Genomic DNA, 22884 nt, shown 5'->3' with positions numbered 1-22884 from the left:
TATAATGTCCCATTAAATTAATAATATCCCATCAGGAATATATCTATTGCATACAGCAAGCTTAAATTGTGTACTGACGGATAAACTTCTCCACCCCCATCCCCATCAGTTTATTTTTGAAGACTTCGCTAACCAAAATCAAATTTTCTAATACCATTTTCTGATGCATTTTTTCATTATTTCCTCAGTTTAAGCAGCTCCTTTTTCTTCTCATCTTTATGACTTATATGGCTATCTTACCTATAAAATTAAATAATATTTTATAATTTTATCCTCATGTTTTTCTGGCATTGAAATCCAATTTTTTTTGCATCGCAGCACTCCTGTGGTGTAGGTAAAATGGTCCACTCTTAGCTTTCAAACAGGAGCTCGCACCAGATATAAGCTACAAGATATTGGCCTCTTCATATATATAGTCTTTCCCAAGATGGGGTGAGGATCAAGTGATATCTTAGGAAGAGACATAGTATAGTATTATCTTCAAATAATGACTAAAAGAGGATCTTTTCTGTTAAAGACATAAATTTCAATACCTTGTGAAAAGCACAAGAACAGTTTAGGGTGCTCAGTTAAGTGATACCCTTTTATGTTATCCAGAAAATTGCTTTTTGAAACATTCTTAAGAGTCTGTGGCCCACCTGATCAATCCTCTACCTTTGCAGGGGAAAGATTCCCTCTGAACTTTTCCAGGATCCACTTGGATCTGTGCTTGCCTATTCCACAGGCATTGGGAGGAATGACACTATCACCACCCCTGAAGCTTTGCTATCTGTAGTAGTAAATGGCCATGAAAATAGAGTGTTGCATCTGAAATGAGGTTTATATTACCCCATATGTCAGATAACTTAGTGTTTACCCGCTGTCCAGCTCTAAATTCTCTGCTGGGTACTCATGTCTGGAAGGAGTTTGTTAACTTCTAGGGAGTTCTGTTATCTAATCATTCTTGATGAGTTTAGGGACACCTTTTGGTTCTGTAGAATAAAAGTAAACACAAATCTTTTTTAAAAAATACACTTTTATTGAGTTTCAAAAGGAAGGGAGAGGGAGAGATAGAAACAATAATGAGAATTATTGATCCGCTGCCTCCTGCACGCTCCCCACTGGGCACTGAGCTCGCAACCGGGGCATGTGCCCTTGACTGGAATTGAACCTGGGACCCTTCAGTCCACAGGCTGACACTCTATCCACTGAGCCAAACCAGCTAGGGCTAAACACAAATCTTAAGAGGCACAAGTTTTAGAACTTAAAACAGAATTTTGGTCATAATGTATATTGTTTCATTCAACAAATAGAGTACACACTAAATAAGTTCTCTGTGCCCTAGTTGGTTTGGCTTAGTGAACAGAGTGTCTGCCTGTGGACTGAAGGGTCCCGGGTTTGATTCCCAGTCAGGGCACATGCCTGGGTTGCAGGCTCGATCCCCAGTGGGAGTTGTGCAGGAGGCAGCCAATCAATGATTCACTCTCATCATTGATGTTTCTCTCTCTCTCTCTCTCTCTCTCTCTCTCCTGTCCTCTCTGAAGTCAATAAAAATATATTAAGAAAAAATAAAATTCTCTGCTTGTCATGGACACACACACAAATACACAAATTCTTTGGTGGAGAAACAGAATCTCACATGGCTCACTTTTCATTAAAATAAATAGAGAGCAAATGGTAATGCCTGTTTATTTTTTAGTGAAAAGCAAAAAAAGTTTGTCCCTTCGAAGTCATGACTCCCAGGGCTAGGAGTGGCAGTATTGGCTGCCCTTTTTTGGTTTGGGCTTTCTCACAATGCCAGCTGTAGGGGCAGAGTCCTTTGCATATGTTCCTGTGACATGGAGGTGGGCTTGAAGCCTTGCCTTTGGGTAAGAGGACCAGCTGAAGAGTTGGGGTAACCATCTGAACAGACGCCCTTAGAAATCAAATCATAAAAATTGAGACTAATAAGCTCCCATTTGATGAATTCTTACCTATTCTAGACCATGTGAACCAGAGCTTCTTTCCAACAGTGCTGTCAGAAAAGGGTGCCTCCTTAAAATATCACCCTGGTAGTTGTGGCCCAAGTCCCATCTTTCTTTCTCTGCCTAGGAAAAGTAGGCTAATGAACCCAAAATATCCTTGACTAGCCCTCCAACCTATTGCTTGAGAGGAAGATGCTGTTAGGGCCTAAGGCAAGTCTTGGTACTCCCCTGGTTTAGTGAAGGTAGTAGTAAGGTCAACCTTGAACTGTGTGGGCCTAAAGACCTTGCTTTGATGTGAATGCTAGCACCAAAATCTCATCCTCTAGGGCTGCATTTTCCTTTCCCTTTGACATTTCTTTTTTTTAAGAATATTTAACTGAACCTAGTAGATGTGAATTAGGAGATGCTTCCCAAAGTTATTTCACCTCAGGATAGGGATCGGCAAAGTGGGGATGATCCTTTAATCTTTATTGGAGGATTCAGTGGAAAAACTAATGTCTGGGAAAGCACCTGGCACTTAGTGAACTCTCACTACTTCATTCCTGCTGTTTTACCTTTGAGGCCAAGCTGGGAATATATGAAATGTCTCAACTAACTTACATTTACATGAAAGAAAAAAATGAGCACCCACAATCACCCCATCAGACCAGGCTCCATCCTCAGGGCTGCAGAAGGGCATGCCTTTTCCATTCAAACTGTGGAGCTGTCACCTGGCCTGTGCTCTACCCCCCGCCCAGTTCAGAGCTGCTGGTTCAACCTGGTGTGCCCAGCCACAGGTCACAGGACCATGCTGCATGTGTGCTGCCAGGGGTTTCTAGGGCGTCATCCTGCCTTGGGTGCTGGGGTCACACAGTGAATTGCATGCCAGAGGGCTCTGGGCCCTCACAGGGAGTTGCATACCAGATGAACTGTGCACATGCCCCCGCCCACCATGAGAATCTGAAATGGACAACTGAGGGACCAGAGTCGGGGGAGAAAGGGGTACAGCTCAGAGCAGACAATAAAGGTGTGAAACTGAAGGTAGACCCAGCCTCCAGTCTAGTGAGTCCCAGATCATTGCACTGCTAGGGCCTTCAACCCCTTGGACCCCAAGGCCAGAAAGAGACAGCAAAAATGGGGGGACAAACCCCATTTAGGGAAACCCCCAAAGGAAAGAAAATGAGGAATCGCCAAAAAAGAAACTAAATAAAATGGAGGCAAGCAATATGTCAGAGAAAGAATTCAAAGTAAGGGTCATACACCTTAACTAGCTGGATGAGAAAATTACCAACATATGTAAGAACTAAGAGGAAATGAAGTGATCCATATCACTCATGGTTTGAGTGTGTGGTTGAGGATATTGTCTATGAGGAGCAAGAAGGGAGAAAGAAAAGTACCGATGACCTCAATTAAGGGGTCATGGCTAGAAATGCTGATTAGGGAATCTGGTTTGCCGTGTTCAAGTTAAAGGATCTCTGAGACAATTTTAAAAAAGTAGACTGTTCTCTATAATGCTGTCTATATTTTGCTTGGTAGTTCAGTTTGTTCATTAAATGCCACATATGAGTGAAATCATTTGGTACTTGTCTGTTGGTGGTGTTGGGGTGTGGTGTAGAGATGAAGTAAAAAAAGAAAAAAAAAACTAGAGAGAACCCACGGACATGGACAACAGTGTGGTGATTTTGGATGTATGAGGGGTTGGGTGAAGAAGGAAGAGGCCATAGAGGGGGTACATGGTGATGGAAAGAAAAAAAAAAAGAGAAGTCAGGTAGAAAAAAAGAAAATGAAAAGAAAAAAAAATGTGAACCTGGATGATGAACCTATGGAAGGTCAATATATTTTCTATCTTCTTTTGTTCCTGTTAGATATTTTCTATAATAAAAGGTGAAAAAAAGAAAAAAAGCCCTAACTGGTTTGGCTCAGAGGATAGAGCATCGGCCTGCGGACTGAAAGGTCCCACGTTCGATTCCAGTCAAGGGCATGTACCTTGGTTGCGGGCACATCCCCAGTAGGGGGTGTGCAGGAGGCAGCTGATCGATGTTTCTCTCTCATCGATGTTTCTAACTCTCTATCCATCTCCCTTCCTCTCTGTAAAAAAATCAATAAAATATATTAAAAAAAAAAAAAAAGAAAAAAAGAAGAAAAAAAGCTGTAGTGATAGTGTAGAGAAATTACTGACAGAATGACACATATTTCTGTATTTTTTGAAAGGATAGAGGAAAACTGTCAATTCTTTCAACATATCTTTGTTCTATGTTATATACTGGAATAACTGATAAGTAATCTTTCCCCTTATCTGACAACAGCTGTTTTCCCTAACTACATGTGAACTGAAGAGGGCACATCTTGGCACAAGGACCCAGGTCCTATGCACAATTTCATTTACCTTTACTAGCTTTCCAACCATTGACTTTTCTATTAACATACATTAATTCCAACAGATTTCTTTGGGACTTTGCATTGCTGAATGCAATATAAAGGAATTGTAATAAACACCACCAAGACCTAAAAACTTGGTCTCTGCTCTTGAAACATGAATTAAGAGATCAAAATACCTCAGATGTAACTAAATTGTGCTGTAAGCCTGAGTTCTTTCTTAAAAAGAATACTAAATGAATAAACTTAGGTGCCTTATTCACTGAGCACAAAAGATGTTACTAAATAAGGTACTTTAAATAGCTTTTTCCCCCTATTACCTCCACCTATTATTAATAATTTTTAGATCAGTTCTAGAAGTTAATCATATTAATGGAACTTATGTTTTGGGGGGTGGGGTGTGCAGACTCAAGGATATTTTTAGGAAGAGAAAAATTTTTGGTCTATTGATTAATCATAGTCCTTTATACCAGAGACCTGAAAATGTCCCTTTATCAAGACTTCATACTAGAAAAAGAGTTGGAAAATGGTGGTCAGGAAAACCTTTTCATTGGACAGATACCAGTCTGTACATAATTCTAAATCAACAAAAGTATTTTCATAAATTGGGATAGAATATTTAAATCCAAATCCCAGCTCTATCACTAGCTAGTTGGTTGATCTAGAGCAGGGGTCCTCAAACTTTTTAACAGGGGGCCAGTTCACTGTCCCTCAGACCGTTGGAGGGCCGGACTATAGTTTAAAAAAAAACTATGAACAAATTCCTATGCACACTGCACATATCTTATTTTGAAGTAAAAAAACAAAACTTCAAAAAAAAAAAGGCTCTCCTAACTTCAAAAAAAAGGCCCTACTAACTGCAAAATAAAAAAAAAAATAGACCTCCTAACTTCAAAAAAAAAATAAATCCTAACTTGTTCTTACCTCGGTCCTCAGGCAGCAGCAGGCTCTGCACAGGCAAGCTCGTGACTCCTCCGATCACACCCGAGACTGAGAGGAGGAGTCAAAAGACAGAGAGAAGGAGGGGAGTCGGAGAGTGCGGCGCACATTCCACACATGCGCACTGCGGGCCCGGGGAGTCGGCTGCTAAGCAACAGGCAGCGGCAAAAACACCCAGCTGGCCGGATAAATGTTTTCTGCGGGCCGCAGTTTGAGGACCCCTGATCTGGAGCTAGTCACAGTTAATCTCTTTGTACCTAGTTTGCTAGTCTTTGATACCTACACCTCAGGATTACTAAGTCTGAGATGCAATGTATGTCAGAATTCTTAGAATAGTGCCTTGTACAGTGTCATTGTTAAAGAGGAATTTTGTCACAAATGTATTTAAATTTTAACATGAATCCACCTTCATACCTAAACAAATAACTTAATTCTAGCCTCCTGCCATACCATTTATAAAATTTGTGTTGAGTTAAGGAAAAAAAACAACAACAAGAAAAACACCTGGTACGGAGCCCAATTCCCACTTCATGGATGTGAAATGCCCAGGATGCTGTAAAATCACCACCGGCTTTAGCCATGCACAAACAGTTTTGTGTGTTAGCTGCTGCACTGTCCTCATTAGCCTAAGCTGTTCCTAAGCTGAAGGAAAAAACTATGAGTAATTCAGAGACCGTTCCCAAGAATTTTCTCCAATGAAATGCAGACTAGGTGAGTTGCATGCATTGATTTAAGAGTCAGAGTTGACTCCTTGCCAAGTAAGATATAATCTATATATAAAAAAGGCTAATATGCAGTGTCCCCTCGGGAGTTCAATCACTCGCTATGACATGTGCTGACCACTAGGGGGCGGCACAAAACAAAGGAACGCCCCAGATGGCAGGCCTGTGCACGAATTTTCTTCAATAATTTCCCATCGATACTTGAAATGTTTCAGTTTAAAATAGGGAAAGGAAAACAGGTTAAGCATAAAAATAGATTTCAAAGCAGTATCCAAATAACATGTAATGAAGTAAGAGGGAAGACTCATTGCTACTGTGTATTAACTATCAGCGTCACTTCACTCACTGGACTATATGTCTATAGAAAGTATAATTTTAGAGCTGAATATAAAAGCATCACACATTTAAAATGACCAAAAAGTATCTTTAAATAAAGTACCTTTCCCCCCGTTTTGGCCATTAATTCCAGTGAGTGAACTCTCACTTGTATCAAAATACTTAAGGCCATACACTTACCCCCAAATTTGCCAACTAATAACTTTAAAAGAAACGATCAGCACTTATCCTTCCAGTGTTAAACTTTGCTTACTAAAAGCTATAGATATTGCCATCTTACAGTCTTCTAATAGAGAAGCAGCTCTGAGCTTACTATACTAGTAGGAATATGACAAGAAAACTCTTGGGATTACTGAAATAGCTGTTTTAACTACTAGAAAGACTACACAGGTGGTTCAACAGAATTTACTTGTATATTTTCCATTTTCTATCCTACTTGAAGGCATAGGATAGCTTTGTATTAGCTTTCTACAATACCATGTTTTAAATGTAAACTAGATGCAGTACAACTTTTATACAACTTAGGAGATTAAAAAATGTCTGCCTTGCTCGTCCACTGAAATTCTTATTCATTGCTAATAGTGGGGTATGGATGTTTGGTAAATGCTTATGGTTTTACTTTCTTCATTATCAAAAGTCTTTTAAAGTGCTATCAAGCAGCAAATAAGTTGCATCAGCTCTCTGCTCATTAAAGGTAAAGGTGCTAATTCCTCATGGTAGAGGTGTAAATTGTGAACTCACAAGAGGCACAGTTTAACAGTAAGTAGAGCATGAAGAAACAGTAAAAGTGGCCTAAGTACAGAGTTGGACAGAACAAACCAATTTATAATTGCTCAATTGAAAGCAATACAGGTGCATTCAAAAATGAAGTTTGAGATTATAAGTATTTAGAATCAAATTTGAAGAATTTTTTGATAAAATATAAATCTGTTCTTTTGAAATTGGAAATGAAACTATCAATTGAGAGCTAGAGACTTATTAAACCCTCCTACATAGATAAGGAAATAAGTGACAAAGTCTCTTGAAGTTATGTATTTTAACAGCTTTACATGTAATATTCATATATAAAAAACTTTAAGTGCTTTTCTCCAATTTAAAAATCTAAAGAATTCAAAAATAAGGCATTCAATATTTGAAAAAAGTACAGATTTACAAAATGTGTATATTCTGTCATGAAAACTCCACACCAACATTATACACTTGGAAAAAAATACAAACAGGATATATTACAAATCTATGTAAGCAATAACTTAGTTCACACCATGTAATAAAAAGTGCATTAATCAAGATACACAAGCTTTTATAGGTTCTAAACTGAAGGACTTTTCTTCTGCAGAATCCTTAAAACTGGTGGCACTTAAAATTTGTTAGCCTTTCTACTGAGAGGTAAATTATACACAACAATGATGAAAAAGATTAACAGACCAGTTGTCTATTATGAATCATTCCAGCTTTGTTCAACAATGGCTGAAACTCTTTTCTCATATTCTCGTTTGTTTTCCTGATAAAGTTGTGCTGCCTGGCTATTAGCTGGACTGTTTGGATTTGGTTCATCCAGCAGAGACTAAAAGGAAAGAGAGAGAAAAAAATAGAGTTGCAGAGTTGTTCTTTGCATTAACAGGGGTCAGATAAGGAGCACAGAAGTTATATAAAATGGCAGAAATTAGTATGTCTTACATATTTTTAGGTCTAAATAATTTCAGAAATGGCTTGATAAATACAGTGAGAAGATTCCTACTGCTAGAGAAAAGCTTCTAAAACAGATCACTCTCAATTGCCTTAAGACCTTTGGAATAAATTGGAAAAGAATATCTTCTTTAGCCTACTAACATTAAAATAGGAAGTGAGCAGTTTGATTTGCAGATTTGGTTAATATACAACACCTATAAATAGCTTAGTAACAAACCTTTTCCAACATTAAGCTCTATTATTGTAGTTATTTGGCAAATGTCTCACTATAAGTTAGATAATCTTGTTTCCTTTAATCAATAAAACATATCTAGCAGCAAAGGGATGAAATAGGAAGGTTAAAAACAACGTTTATAAGATGATCCCAATTAAAGCAAAGCTTTAAAAAGGTCATAAACCAAAACATTACTTCTGCTCCTCTCAAATCCACATAACTAAAACATACCTCTTTCCACCCCTCCAGAAAACTGTCATTCAAGGTCCACTGTGAAATATTCTGCCAGAGTGCTTTGGCAAATAGTTACGCTACTTTCTTTTACATATATACTAGAGGCCCGGTGCACAAAATTTGTGTGTGGGGGGGTGGAGGGTCCCCTCAGCAGGGCCTGCACCCTCTCCAATCCAGGACCCCTTGGGGGATGTCTGACTGCAGTCAGACATTCCTCTTGCAATCCAGGACCACTGGCTCCTAACCACTCACCTGCCTGCCTGCCTGATCACCCCTAACCACTCTGCCTGCCAGCCTGATCACCCCTAACTGCTCTCCTCTGCCGGCCTGACTGTCCCTAACCACTCTCCCCTACCGGCCTGATCGCCCCTAACCGCCTCTGCCTCGGCCCCCACCACCATGGCTTTGTCCGGAAGGACATCTGGAAGGATGTCTGCAAGACTTCCAGTCTAATTAGCATATTACCCTTTTATTAGTATAGACAATTTCTTGGATGGGGCAGTATTCTCAATTCTCTGCACTTGGCAGTTTCTTGAGGTCCCTATGGTTTTTTTTAAGCAATCATCTTTTATCTTTCCCTGAGATTTTTTTATTCTTCTCCACAACCTCTGGCTATACTTCATGGGCACAAATACTTGGCCTGTGAGAACATTAACTTACACATAAACAGGAAAATAATTGTGGATTTGATCTAAGGTGGTCACTAATGAAAAAGGAGACCAGACGTCTGAAAATCATGGGTTTTTTGTCTGAGCTCTGCCACTGGTTATCTCAGTGCTGGGAAACTTAATTTGCTCACTCGGTCTTTAGATTATGCCTAAAAGAGCTGATTGGATACCACAGAGTCTTGAAAAATTATGATGCATCTTAATACACACTTACCTGAATTGAGGTTAAAATAGAAGACACATCATATGTTGGACTCCATCGATTCTGAAGGATATCTAAACATATGCTACCATCAGCATACACTGCAAAGACAACACTAAAACTGGTTACATATTAACTTTGTCATATCTATTAAGAGAAAGCTTTACCACAAATAGAACGCTTGGCCCACACAGAAGTTTTGAAAATTAGGCAATAACTAAACCCCATTCTCACAGGAAAACGAGTCCTAAATAAGGTCTGTTATTTTGTACCTTCTCATGAGGAGGCTGGGTGGGAGTTAAAACTTTTTCAACATCTCATATAGTAAATCTGTTTAAATTCCCTATTTCTAAATATTCTTAAATAAAGCTTTTTTTTGGGGGGGGGGAGTTTATTTATTTAAAAATATATATTTTATTGATTTCAAAGAGGAAGGGAGAGAGAGTGAGACAGAAACATCAATGATGAGAGAGAATCATTGATCAGCTGCCTCTGGCACATCCCACCCACACTGGGGATCGAGCCCACAACCCAGCCATGTGCCCAGACTGGTAACTGAACCTGGGACCCACCCTTCAGTCCACAGGCCGACACTCTAGCCACCGAGCCACACCGGCTAGGGCTAAAGTTTATTTTTTAACACAGCAATTTCACTCCCAGAAATTACTCTAAAAGAAATAATCATGAACTACAAAATTTTATTTACAAATGTTCACTATAACACTCTTTATAAGAGTGAAAAATTGGAAACCACCTTGTGGCCCATAAAGAGGGGACCTGCAATGCTACATTCATATAACCACTGCCACACTAGTCAACAGAAATGATAGACATCTACCCTATGTTAACTAATGTAGAAAGACATCCACAATATATTACCTTAATACTGTAATTTTCCAATTATTTATACAGGATAATATAATTCCATTTATAGTAAAAAATTATAACTATCTTCATTTGAGGTGTATGCAGTTGCAAAAACATTTGTAAGATTAAATGTCAAAATGTAACTAGCAGATAACTATGATAGTAGGATTATGAAAGATCTTGTTTTATCTTTTCTTGTATTTTGTGATGTTTTTGCACTGAGTATACATTCCTTTTATAATTAAAAAATAAAAGTAATTAACAAGTTTTAGAAGTCTTTAGAGCAAGCCAGATCACTCTACATAAAAACAGCAATGCAGCTTTTGGGGGCAGGGGGAGAAGACGAGGCAAAGTATGCTTAAATGCTGTCATACCACAGGGCTCTATCCTTCTTACCCATTACTATCCATGTGCTAGGTACTTCCAACTGTTAGCTTTAGACCAGATCCTAAAACTCAGCTTAAAAACAAGTCAATTTACTTACTATAAATCCAAAGGAACATCAGAAAGGGTTCTAAAATTGGCCCAGCCGCATGGCTCAGTGGTTGAGCACTGGCCTATGAACCAGAAGGTCATGGTTCGATTCCTGGTTAAGGGCACATGCCTGGGTTGCAGGCTCGATCCCCAGTAGGGGGCATGCAGGAGACAGCCAATCAATGATTCTCTCATCATTGATGTTTCTATCTCTCTCTCCCTCTCCCTTCCTCCCGGAATTCAATAAAAATTATTAAAACAAACACTGAACTGTATATTTTAAATGGGTAAAGAGCATGGTATCTCTCTATATAAAACCCTAATATGCAAATAGACTGAACGGCAGAACAACCAAACAGTCGCTATCATGTGCACGGACCACCAGGGGGCGCGAGTGGAACATGGTGGGCATTGGCTGCAGCGGGATGGTGGAGCAGGTGAGCGGGGATGCCAGACCAAGGTGGGGTGCCGGTCGCTGTCATCGGGGCAAGCCTCTGGTGGTTACTGAAAATTCTTTGCTCCCGTGCTCGCACCTGCTGCTGGCACCGGCCCTGCTCACACCTCAGCCTCGCAGTCCACAGTTCCTTTCAAGGTGCATGAATTCATGCACTGGGCCCCTAGTATGAATTATATTTCAATAAAGATGTTAATAAAGTAAACCAGGAAGTTAACAATAAAAAAGTACTGATAGCATAAAAAAGGGAGACGATGCTATTAATATTAAATGATCAAAAATAACAATATAGTTTCTCCATAAATCTATTAATCCTACACCTATACACATATACTCCCTGTGCATTCTACAGCCTATTCCACCTTGATTTACAGAGCCCCCTTACTATAATTTGGGTTGACTCAATATAAAGTCTAAGCCAGGATAAAGCAACAGCAGAGTAGTAAGCAACTTGGGAATTTCCCCAAAACAGAAACAAAACATTCAATTAAACCTGTCTTGGCTTTAAAAGAAAAAAAATGGCAGCTGGAAGGAAAAAGCAAAAGAAATTAAATCTATTATTGGGAAGTCACACTGGTTCCACGTACACAAAAACACTCCTCTGAGTAGGGAGCTCTACCTGCCTATAGCCCACTCATGCAGTTTGCAGTACTAGACTACATGCAATCAGAAAGACTTCTGAATATGTGCCTTCTGAAAAGAAGTTAACTGATGGGGAAGATCACATTGAAATGAGCAAAAGGTTACAAAAAGAGAGCTTAAATATTTTGGAAAATAAGTCTTTCAGACAGTAATTTATAATCAGGAATATAAATATATTAAAAGTAAAGAGCACAAAGTCAGGAAAGGACAAATTTAACTACAAAAGGGTCCCTCAGCAATCATTTATGAAAAATAATAAAATAAACTTCTGAAAGTGAAAATAGGAATGAGAAAAAAAGAGTAAAACTATTTTAAAAAGCCTTAAAAATACACAAACCTTTGATCCAGTAATACCACTTCTAAAAACTTATTCTAAAGAAATATTCAGGCCCTAACTGGTTTGACTCAGTAGATAGAGCGTCAGCCTGCGGACTGAAAGGTCCCAGGTTCGATTCCGGTCAAGGGCATGCACCTGGGTTGCGGGCACAACCCCAGTAGGTGTGCAGGAAGCAGCTGATTGATGTTTCTCTCTCATCGATGTTTCTAACTCTCTATCCCTCTCCCTTCATCTCTGTAAAAAAATCAATAAAATATATTTAAAAAAAAAGAAAGAAAGAAATATTCAGGAGTATTTGAGATGATTTATTTTCAAGAATATCAAAAGTGCTGAAAACAACTGGACACTGATTAGATAAGTTATGGCAAACTCAGAACATTTTGTAGCCACTAAGAATGGTGTAGAAATATTTAATAAGGGAAAATGTTCATAGTATATAAAAAATTAGGTACTTAACTTTATTCAGAACATACCAATTTTGTACAAGCATTTATTTGTGTTTTTAAAAGCTAAATTTTAAGTGACAAATTCTTTTCAACATTTTTCACAGTTCTACAAATAGATATTACTTTAAAATCAGAAGTTATTAAAACAAAACAAATTTATCTCAAATTTGGAACCTTGGTAAGATTTGTGACTAATACTGATCTGGAAACAACATCTGGAAATGGGCCCTTGGAGTGAGAACTATGGGGTAAGACCTAGAAGGAAGGAAACAAGCCTTTCCCCCCTCCCCTTTATCATTTGCAAAGTCAAACAAAATTGCTACTTACCATTTGGATGAAACATTTTGGATAAAAACCTAACAGTTGGTGGTTTATTTGGATATTCTTCAGAAAATTCTATTACTAGTTTGAAAGTACCTAGATAGAAAACAAACCAAAATAATTATAGTACGGACAAGCATAACTTTTAAATCTCTTCATCAATGAATTTTCAGCCCATACTGGTTTTTGCACCATATAAAAATTCATGTGAATTTTGGTTTAGCATATGAAACAGTACTAATATACTTCAATTTATGTCAGAATGACCACACACATAGCATTGGCAAGCAGAGGAAACTAACACTTTCACATACTATTGGTGGGAATAACTGTTACATTTTTAAAAGGCAATTTGGTTCTAGCTACTAAATTTAAAATGCACATTTGGACAATTTATTATAGCTTAGAAGAGGGGAGGGTGCCCAGAGGATTTTTGAGTTGGTGACTACCACATACAATGGACTCAGATTGGAGACTCGGGAGCTAATGTAAAAGGTCTGTTCCTTCACTTAAATATGCCAAGAATCAGTACTGGTAAGCATAAGTGTAACTGCCTGCTATTGTTGGTTATAGACCACACAGTACATTTTGGTCAGTCTACATCAGTATTTTTTGGTCAATAGAAGCATAGGCATTTTTTTTAAATTATGCATTTTAACAAAGTAAATCTGTTCACAGTAAACAGAAAAGTTAAGAACTCTCAACTCCAATTCCAAATCCATTTCACAGAAATAACACTACTAGTGGTTTGGGGTTTGTTTTTTTAGACTTCTTTTGTGTTTATTCACTATCCAAAGTCCTTTTATTTTGAGGAAACTCACCTTAAAGGTGAGTAGATTAGAGAGGTCCTCCCTCTAACTACAACCCCTTGGAAAAACTTATTCCTAACGAAGTCAATGAAAGTTTAAACCATTCCATGTGTCTCTACACAGTTCTTTCCCTTATGTCACCAATGCCACTTTTTAAAAAAAAATTTAAAATAATCTACTAAAAAATAAAAATTTAAAAAATAATCTAAACAACAAAACCTTAACCAACCTAATTCTAAGCTCCTGGCTTCAGTTTACTAACGTAAGAGGCATGTATTTAGTAAAATATTTTATTCTTTATCTTCTTCACTACTCATATTTGATATTCAAACTCTACCTCTTCACAATTTTTTGTTTGGAAATTTGGAATTAGGGAGGTCAAAGATATAAGCAAAATAAAAGGTGGTATCTATTTCATATTTTGATAAATTAATAGAGGTACTATGAAATGTATAGTTAGTGAAGACAGCCTTATACCTATGTATTTTTAAAGTTTACATTTTAATTCTCTTTAATTACAAAAATGTACTATGTAAAAATTTCAAGTAAACACAAATATGAAACAGCTATTTTTAAGTTCTCCCCCTGTTGTGGGGTCTCCGGACCCCCCCTTTTTTATTAATCCTCACTTGAAGTTATTTTTCCAATGAAATTTAGAAAGAATGGAAGAGACAATCACAATTATGTAAATGAAAACATCGATGTGAAAGAGACATACATCGATTGGTTGCCTCCCACACTGGCCCTGATCAGGGCCAGGGATCCAGCCTTGCAACGAGGCACAGGCTCTCGACAAAACCCGGGACTGAAGGGGACCCTTCAGCCAGCAGGCTCTACCCACTGAGCCAAACCGACTAGGGCTCAGGACCCTTTTTACTTTCTCATTCCACCAAGCTTCAATGTGAAGTCACTGAATGTGAAGCTGGAAAGAGATGCATGCAATAGCATACCATTTTATGGTATCTCCACCAAAAATAAAAAATAATTTCATTTTAAAATATTGGCTCTCTAATAATCAGCTTGCAAAAATTCCCAAAACTTTTAACAATCTGTTCTCACAAATCAGTACAAGCTGCCCCCAGCACACCAGGGGCTGTAACTATCAATATGTGTTGTATTAGAAATTATAACTCAAAAATCTTAAAATATTTATCATTAAGAACTATAAACTCATTACACATTTACCTAAGAAACATTTAATGAGAAAAAACAACAACAAATATCTTCTCACCAAGTTAGTGAGAAGTGAAGTATTGTTTTATATTTTTTGCAAATCTCTTTAATGACTATCTTAACAGAAGACAGCTGGATTCTCTTAGCTTCTTCTGTATTCAATCTGTTGCAATATGCTGTTTTGGTTGAGGAACATGAAGAAGATCAGGCATCACACAATTATATAAATGAAAAAGAAAGGAGTACTTTCATAGCCTTTTCAGATAACTAGGTATTTTTTTATATTTCACCAAAGAATGGTAAGTTTTTAAAGGTTAGTTGCAATGTAGAATCTGAAACCATATAAATAAAGCTTTACATCATTCACATTTGGAAAATATTGGTTCACTGTTCAGCTGCTCTTGTTGACCTAACAGCTCACTTAGATCACTTTTGAGAATATACCTGCCAAATACTCAAACCTAAATAATCAGTTTGTCTGTCAGTCATTCTTTCAAGTAAGAATGTTCCATGAAAAAAGCAGTAGTTCAAGTTGCAATTCAAACAACTGCAGAAGTATTTTTCCTCCAGACAATCATTATATTTGGTATACAAGAAAAGTGCTGTATACATGCTTCCCATTTCATTACACAGAATATTAAAAGGATGTATACTCAAGGATTAGAATTTAATATTAATAATTTCTACTTTTTCACCAAGAGATTAAGTGAAACTGGCATTTTTTAAAATATAAAAAGTACCACTTAGTACAGTTTGGTGCCACTGTCTTGATTTATGCCAAGACACTAAACTGCTTAGGTCCTGGTTTTAGTCAATAATGCTTTTGTACCACCAGTGCAAATGTCAATACAGTGAAAAAAGGCAAATGTCTCAGTATTGGTATGAACACAGTTTTGATCACATTGAACCCCTGAAAGGGTCTTAGGGACCTTAAGGGGTTTTTGAACCACTCTTGAGTCCTTAAGTACCTCTATTTAATTCCTAACCCTGACCTAGAGGTAACCACTGATAACAGTGTGGTACATAATCCTTTGACATAACAGACACACTTGCATATATGTACTTATTGCAACATACATTATTCTGTAACGTCATTTGGTCTACCTTATTCTTTAACAGGTATATAATACTCCAGAGTCTAGCTAAACCATAATTTGCTAACCATTTCCTCTATTGGGCATTCAGGTTATCTCCTTAAAAATGGTGCTGCAATCAGTCAGTATCTTTGTACAAATATCTTTGCTGCATTAATGCTGAAGCCATTTTGATAATTAAAACAAACCTGTTTAACAATTCTTTTTTAGAACTGGAAATTTGTTTTTTAAAAAATAACATATATTTTTAAAAAGTATGCAAGAATGCTGTTTACAGGTGTTGAATGCCAGTTGTATGTGAAATTACTGGCAGCTTTGTGTATTTAAGAACAATTTCAGCTCAACATCCTATCAATACAGATGACAAAGTTAAAAAAAGAAAAAAAAAAAAGCACCATTACCCTCTCCTAGTGTTTACCACAGGAACATTGTTAGCATGCTACAAAGGCCATCAAAATTTAAACTATTATCAACACAGACCCTATGATCTAGGCTTAAGGCTCTATAGCCAAATATTAAGGTAATAGAGTGGCAACAAGGGTGATCAAGCTGATGGGAAGAGAAAGTCTTGTAAACTCAGTAGCAGTATTTAATTTTAATTTGACCTATTAACAATAAAAAACAGTTTTAAGTAGATACACTGGTGTTATAATTTCCTACTTTTGTTGTTGTTATTAATCCTCACCCAAGGATATTTTTCCACTGATTTTTAGGGAAAGTGGAAGAGAGGGAAAGAGAGAAACATCAATGTGAGAGACATTGGTTGCCTCCTGCAAGAGCCCCCACCAGGGCCCAGGCCGGGGGTATGTGCTTCTGATCGGAATCGAACCTGCGACACTTCAGTCTGCAGGCCGAGCCAAACGAATTAGGGCATAATTTCCTACTTTTTAAAAAGCCTCTTAACACTGTAGAAAACATAAGGAGAATGACTTACCATCTTCAAAGGGTGTCCCTTCTGGTCTGAAAACAAGAAAATTTCTGATTAAAACACGTTTTTCATTCTTTTGTTCTGCCTTTTCCTGATTTTCAAGAGTGGAAAGGATAAACTCAAACAGAAAGAGGGGCTCATCCTGACAATTTGCGGAGTTTTTAAGATAGTGTTAACTTAGTATCATCTTAGGCCTAAATGGTAACTTTTATTTTCTAAGTTTTCCTCTTAGGGTAGCTTTACACACACACACACACACACACACACACACACACACACAAATGTATCATAATTTTAGCACAAAAAGAATTCAGCTCCCAAATACCAACAAGTTATTTTGTAAATATGTGCATTCTTAAGAGAAAAGGTCCTATTTTAATTTACATCAGTAAGATGGAAATCAATACCCTTTAGTTTAACTATGTTACCAAAGCAGCATGTTCTGCTTTTTAAAAAAATCCTCACCCAAGGATATGATGTTCATTAATTTTAGTGAGGAAGGGAGAGAGACACATTGATGTGAGAGAGGAACTTCGATTGGCCGGGCCTTTAAGAGCCTTGACTGGGGATGGAACCTGAAACCTAGGTATGTGCTCTGACTGGGAATCAAACCCACAACCTGTTATGTATTGGATGATGCTCTCAGCCTCTCTGCTAGGGCAGGTGTGTTCTATTTTTCAACAGAGCAATTTCCAGTTCAAACTGGATAGACATAACTAAATCAAGAAAGCCAGTTTCTTTTGCTCAAATCTTTTCCTGGCCTCCACACCCCAATTTCATTTTTCCTAAGCAGCAGCATGAAGTTTAATTATTACTTGCAAGGCATATTCAGGTCTCAAAGAAGCATGTTCACAGCCTGAATTTAAAATAGTAACTTTAGAAGGAGAACTACCCTCTTTTTCCCACAAGTTTTTAAGGTAGACTCTTACTTATAACTAATTCAGAGGCAACTCGGAATTGTTTATGAAAATATTCCCCTTTAAAATTAAATATTTAGCACAAAACCCTAGTTTTTAAAAAAGAGTGAAATAAAAAAAGATCAATTCTGAGAAAACCAAAGAAAAGGCATAAGGAAATTTTAAATTAAAAAGCATATATGCAATATATATGTAGAATGTAAGACTGCATCTCAAGACTTCATTCAGCTACAGGCATACTCATTTTATTGCACTTCACAGATGTTGCCTTTTTTTATGAATTGAAAGTAAGACCCTCCACCAACCAAAAAAAAAAAATTGCTTTATTGTGGTAGTCTGGAACCAAACCCACAGTATCTCTGAGGTATGCCTGTATTTCATACTAGGCTATGGAACGTTTTTCATTTAAAATCTTGCCATAGTCTAAGTTCTCAATGTTTTTTGTTCCTAGCCTTTTTATAGTTCTAATAGAATACAAGCATAAACACTTGCTTGGCACATTTTGTATAAAATCATTTATCTCTTCTTCTTTAGTTTCAAATGGTATTTTTATAAGGTAAAACCCAAAGTTGTTATAAAATCTTATGTATTTTTAAAAAATATATTTTTATTGATTTCAGAGAGGAAGGGAGAGGGAAAAATAGAAAGATCAATGACGACAGAATCATTGATTGGCTGCTTCCTGCACGCCCCCTACTGGGGATCGAGCCCGCAACCTGGGCATGTGTCCAGACTGGAATCGAACCCGGGACCCTTGAATCCACCGGCTGATGCTCTATCCACTGAGCTAAACCAGCTAGGGCTATAAAATCTTATGTATTAATTGCAAAATGCAAATAAATTTTATGTAACCAATAAAACTTTTATGGCAATGTTTTTTCTAATTGACCTTGCAGTTTCTGTGAGGTCCCCGTTCAACCTCAGTCTCTTTTCCTAGTTGCTCATTTTTAAAAACTCACCACACCTATCAGTTGTTTTATCTTTCAACTCACCCAAATATAACTGCATTCCACTGCATGATGTTGTTTTCAGATGGTGCGCCACTGACACCCACAGGTGGGTCCTCTTGCAATCTAGAAATCCATAGTAGTAATTTTAAAAGTTGAACATTTGGGCCACTAAAAAGGCCAAATAGAACACCTATAGACTCTATACTCTCTGCTCTGAGACACAAACAAAACCTATTTCCTTGTTTTTATGCTGAGCTGGAATAAACCATCTGACAATAAAAAAAACTCGCCCAGGTACATACTTATTAGATACCACTACAAATCATCTAGAATGCTAAAGGGCTTGGGAGTATCCCTCTTCAATTACCATCAAGATTAAGATATCTTTCAACAACTAACATATGTATAGGCTGCCCTCAACCAAAAATAAAACAACATTTTAACAGAACCATCAATTTTGCTGCTGTAATGCAGACTGAGTGCTAAGGATGGCTATTTGTGCAACATGGCCACCAAACCTCCTCCTCCTCAAAACAGAAAAATCCTCAGCGTGACCACTAAAGGACTGAAAACACTTGATTCAATTTGATTAGGAAAGTAGTTTCAGGCAGGAGAGCTACTTTATCCCATTTGCTTCAATTAGCAATGGCTTTCAGAGTAATCAAAATTGCTTGGTTTCCCGTCAGTCCTTATTTTAAAGGCGCTGCACGAACACTAAAACTACCTCTGAGAGCAGGAGACTCGATACAAAACTATCTTCCAACATCTGTCAAATTCTTGTAACCTGAAGACCCTTGGAAAATTACCAAAGGTACCCTGTGTCCAATGCAGAATAAAGCAGAGAATCACAGCAAATCAGGGTAACAATAGGCACGAACTGGAAGTTTTATTATTTGAATTTCACTCATCTGAATTTCAGCTAATTTGAAATCTAGTGATTTCAAGTTTTAGAAGATGACTTTTACATGAAATAGGGCATCTCCTTTCAAAGACTCAGTAAAAAATAAACGCTGTATTTTCTCTCTCTATATATATATGTGCAGTGATTGTCATGTGGTATGATACTTTCAAATCAGTCCACATAAAGACAGTTATTTTTAGTCAGCCTCAAGAAGACTGGGCCACGAACAGAAGCCTTACAGGGATGATGATGCTGGACGCCCACCAAAGGTAACCGGCTAAGAGAAGTGACAAATATATTCAATAATGATAAACTGGTCAAAGCCCAAAACAATGGCTTCCAAAGCCTCACCTACGATTTTATCATGGCCAAGTTGGGAGGTCACTTCCTGAGCCGCTGATCTAAGTTTCTATACTACAAATTTCGTCTCGATCAGGGCAGGTCTCAGAAAAACAGAGGATCGCAATGCCAAGTTTTCTATTACTTTCCCCCCACCGTACCTCAAAGTAAAAGGTAAACAACTGGAAAAAAAAAAAAAAAAAAGGTCCCTTCCTCCTCACCACCCCCCACATCTCCTAACAAAACCCTGTTTTACAAAAGGAGGCCCTGGGAGGATCAGGTTAGCGCCTGCCTCGGGGAAGGCATTCTTCCAGACTTTGGAGACTATAGATAGGGCTTTATGCACCAGGCCCCGGAGCGGAGTTCCAGAAGGTCCTGGCAGCCGGCGCTGCCAGCTCGGTCCCAGGCCTGAGCCAGTTCTCAAGGTCCTGGCCGGCCAGCCGGCGGGGGAGGGGGGGAGTCGGGTTTCGGGGGATGGGTTAACCACCTCCGACCTCCCGAGGCAGACCCCACCCTCCCTGCAGAAAGCTTCGCCTCCACCCTGCCCCTCCGAGGAGACCGCAGGCCCGTCGAACAAAGCTCACTGGTGGAGTCAGCGAGGAAAAAGCTTCTGCAAGGGCTCCCTTTTGGGGTCTCGAGAAGGGGTACCGTACCGCAGGGTGCAGGCGCGGGGGTAAGGTTTCAACGGCAGGGCTACAAGTCAGGCAGCTGGCCCAAGCGGGCAGCGGGGAATCCTAGGTGCACACAGCCTTTTTTTTTTTTTTTTACTTTTGGGGAGGGAGGGATAGCGGACCACTCCGCTATCCGAATAGCGAACGGGGGTCTGAACTGGCCCCACGTCGCTCCCGGGGGGTCCACAGCCGGCCCTCTGAGGATCCCAAGAGGAAGGTGTCCCGGATCCGCGTCCGGTAGGCCCGCAGCTTCGGGGAGGAGCCGTCGTCCAGGCGGAGGGGAAGGGCCTTACCGCTTGAAATCCCGCATGAGCCTCCTCCGGGCGGGGGTCGACATGCTCCACAGCTGCCCCGCGGTCCGTCTGAAAGAAAAGAGTCCCGCGCGGCCCCCCCACCCCCCGGCGCGGCGGCCGAATCACTGCGGGTCACCGCCACGGAGGCTGCACAAACAACCCCGCAATGACGTCTCCCTCCGCCGCCTCCAGATCCCTCCGCCCTCCGCCAGTACCACGGCGCGAGGGGGGGAGGAAACGGGGAGGGCACGGGTGAGAGCTCCTGCGGTAGCTTTTCAACAAGGTCCTACCATTGGTGCTCCCTGAACTAATTGGAAAATGAGTATTCTCTGTGTTCAGACTAGATAATAGTGGGTTAGGAGACAACAAAGCCGAAACACCACCCTGATGCGTCCCCTTTCACTAGGTTAGGTCCGACCGAGTGGGGAGAGGGGGACGCAAGCGGGTTGGAGATTTCAGGCGAAGGAGGTGGGATGACGTAAGGTCACGTGATCTACCGGTGGCGATGTCAACAATCCACCCCTGAGGGGGAGGTGGCGAAGTATCCAGAACCACGTGCCCCTATGACGTGATTAGAACTGGTAAAGCGAGGGCTACGCTGCACCTGAGTCTCGGCCAGGTATTTGAAGCAGGTAGTTAAACTGACCGGATGGGCATACACCTGTATTAGTTTTCCAAACATTTGGTCCCAGGATCAGGGAGGGCAATGGGAGAGGAAGAGGTTCTGGGAAGCGAAGCATGTTTTGCTTAAGTCTCTTTAACACAGAGCTAAAAATAATTTGGAATTGTAATCTCCTTTGGTTGGTTCAAAAGCTTATCAAATCTAGTACATAAAGTGATGGGACCACCATTTTTTTTTATTGCGGTATTGAATGCTGAGACCCATACAAAGTAAAATCCCCTGAATATAAAGTAAAATCTTCCTTAGGGGCACCAGATTGCCTGTGTGTGCATTGCAGTGGGCTTTCCAGGGTTGGAAATTATGGGCAAAGGTAAAAGAATGGTGTAGAATGTAGATTCAGATCTGGGGAACAGATCATGGCGACATGGATGGGGATTTTATATCTAGCCTGGATAATTCATTTCAGGTCTTCCACACTAGCTTTTTTGATGCAGATGCACCAGAAATGCTCCCCACAGCTTCAGGGAGGGCAGGGAAGGGGTGGGAGAGCAGCTCAAAGTTATTGACTCTTGTAGAGGACCCTGAACCTTTTCATATATATTAGGGTAATTCTTCAGCCCAAACCAGAATGAGAGGATAGGATGAGGGCCTTAGCATTGCCCCAAACTGCCCATAGTTCAATGGAACCAGAGAGGGTTAACTTTCCCCACTTTCCTGGTATCTCCTGGACAAAAAAGGAGCCACATACTAAAACCGACAAACTTAGGGGAGGCCTGCATGGCAAGCTTTACAAGCTCAGAGACCTAAAGTAGCCATATAGGATGGTCTGAAATGAAAACTACCTAACTAAAAGGGAGCCATGGAAGGTAGTCATGTCCTATTGTCTTTTTGCATCTATGATAACATACCTTTGTTATGTCAGAGTAAACCCCTTTTTTCCAGACCCCTGGGGCATAATCTCGCACCAGAACTTGAGACCACTGAACCCCTGTTGTTATCTTTTCTCCACATACCATGATAAGTGTTCATTATCCTGAACCCACCAATGTAAAAGAAGTATTTGAGTCTCTGGTATACTTTTTATCCAATCTCAGAGATTTCCTCAATCTGAGTTCTACCATCTCCCTAATCACCAATGGATTTCATATAACCCCCTTACATCTTCTCCTTTGATTCTGATGTATAAAATAAATGGTAAAACTGCCATTTTTTTCGGGAGCATTTTCTCAATCTGATAAGAGATTTTGTTTCCTGGCAATTGTCGGTTTGTCTCAAGTAAATTCATAAAAATTCTGTACAGGTTTGGATGTTTCTTATGTCAACACTCCCTTTTTTCAAACCCTG

The 22884-nt window shown here is 39.3% G+C and overlaps 1 protein-coding gene across 1 annotated transcript; it reads right to left on the bottom strand.

Annotated features, from left to right (window-relative positions):
- Positions 1-7099: 7099 nt before the first annotated feature.
- UBE2B (ubiquitin-conjugating enzyme E2B) lies at positions 7100-21097 on the bottom strand. The gene is made up of 6 exons (XM_005865567.2): positions 20919-21097; positions 18757-18837; positions 16854-16879; positions 12850-12939; positions 9315-9403; positions 7100-7859 (listed from the first exon to the last, which is right to left on the bottom strand). Exons 1-6 carry the CDS (start codon positions 20960-20962, stop codon positions 7731-7733), a joined length of 459 nt encoding a protein of 152 aa, XP_005865629.1. The 5' UTR covers positions 20963-21097; the 3' UTR covers positions 7100-7730.
- Positions 21098-22884: the final 1787 nt, after the last annotated feature.

This window comes from Myotis brandtii, unplaced genomic scaffold (genome assembly GCF_000412655.1).
Source record: "Myotis brandtii unplaced genomic scaffold, ASM41265v1 scaffold208, whole genome shotgun sequence".
Taxonomy (NCBI): domain Eukaryota; kingdom Metazoa; phylum Chordata; class Mammalia; order Chiroptera; family Vespertilionidae; genus Myotis; species Myotis brandtii.
This window is presented reverse-complemented; position numbering and strand designations above follow the sequence as displayed.

Bases quoted from the DNA above. Each gene is read 5' to 3' on its own strand.
- UBE2B (XM_005865567.2), bottom strand. From the start codon at position 20,962: ATGTCGACCCCCGCCCGGAGGAGGCTCATGCGGGATTTCAAGCG. The intron at 12,940-16,853 runs GTAAGTCATTCT...TTTTCTATCTAG, and splicing joins AGGGACACCCTTTGAAGATG to GTACTTTCAAACTAGTAATA. The intron at 7,860-9,314 runs GTAAGTGTGTAT...CTTTCCTTTTAG, and splicing joins CTATTTTAACCTCAATTCAG to TCTCTGCTGGATGAACCAAA.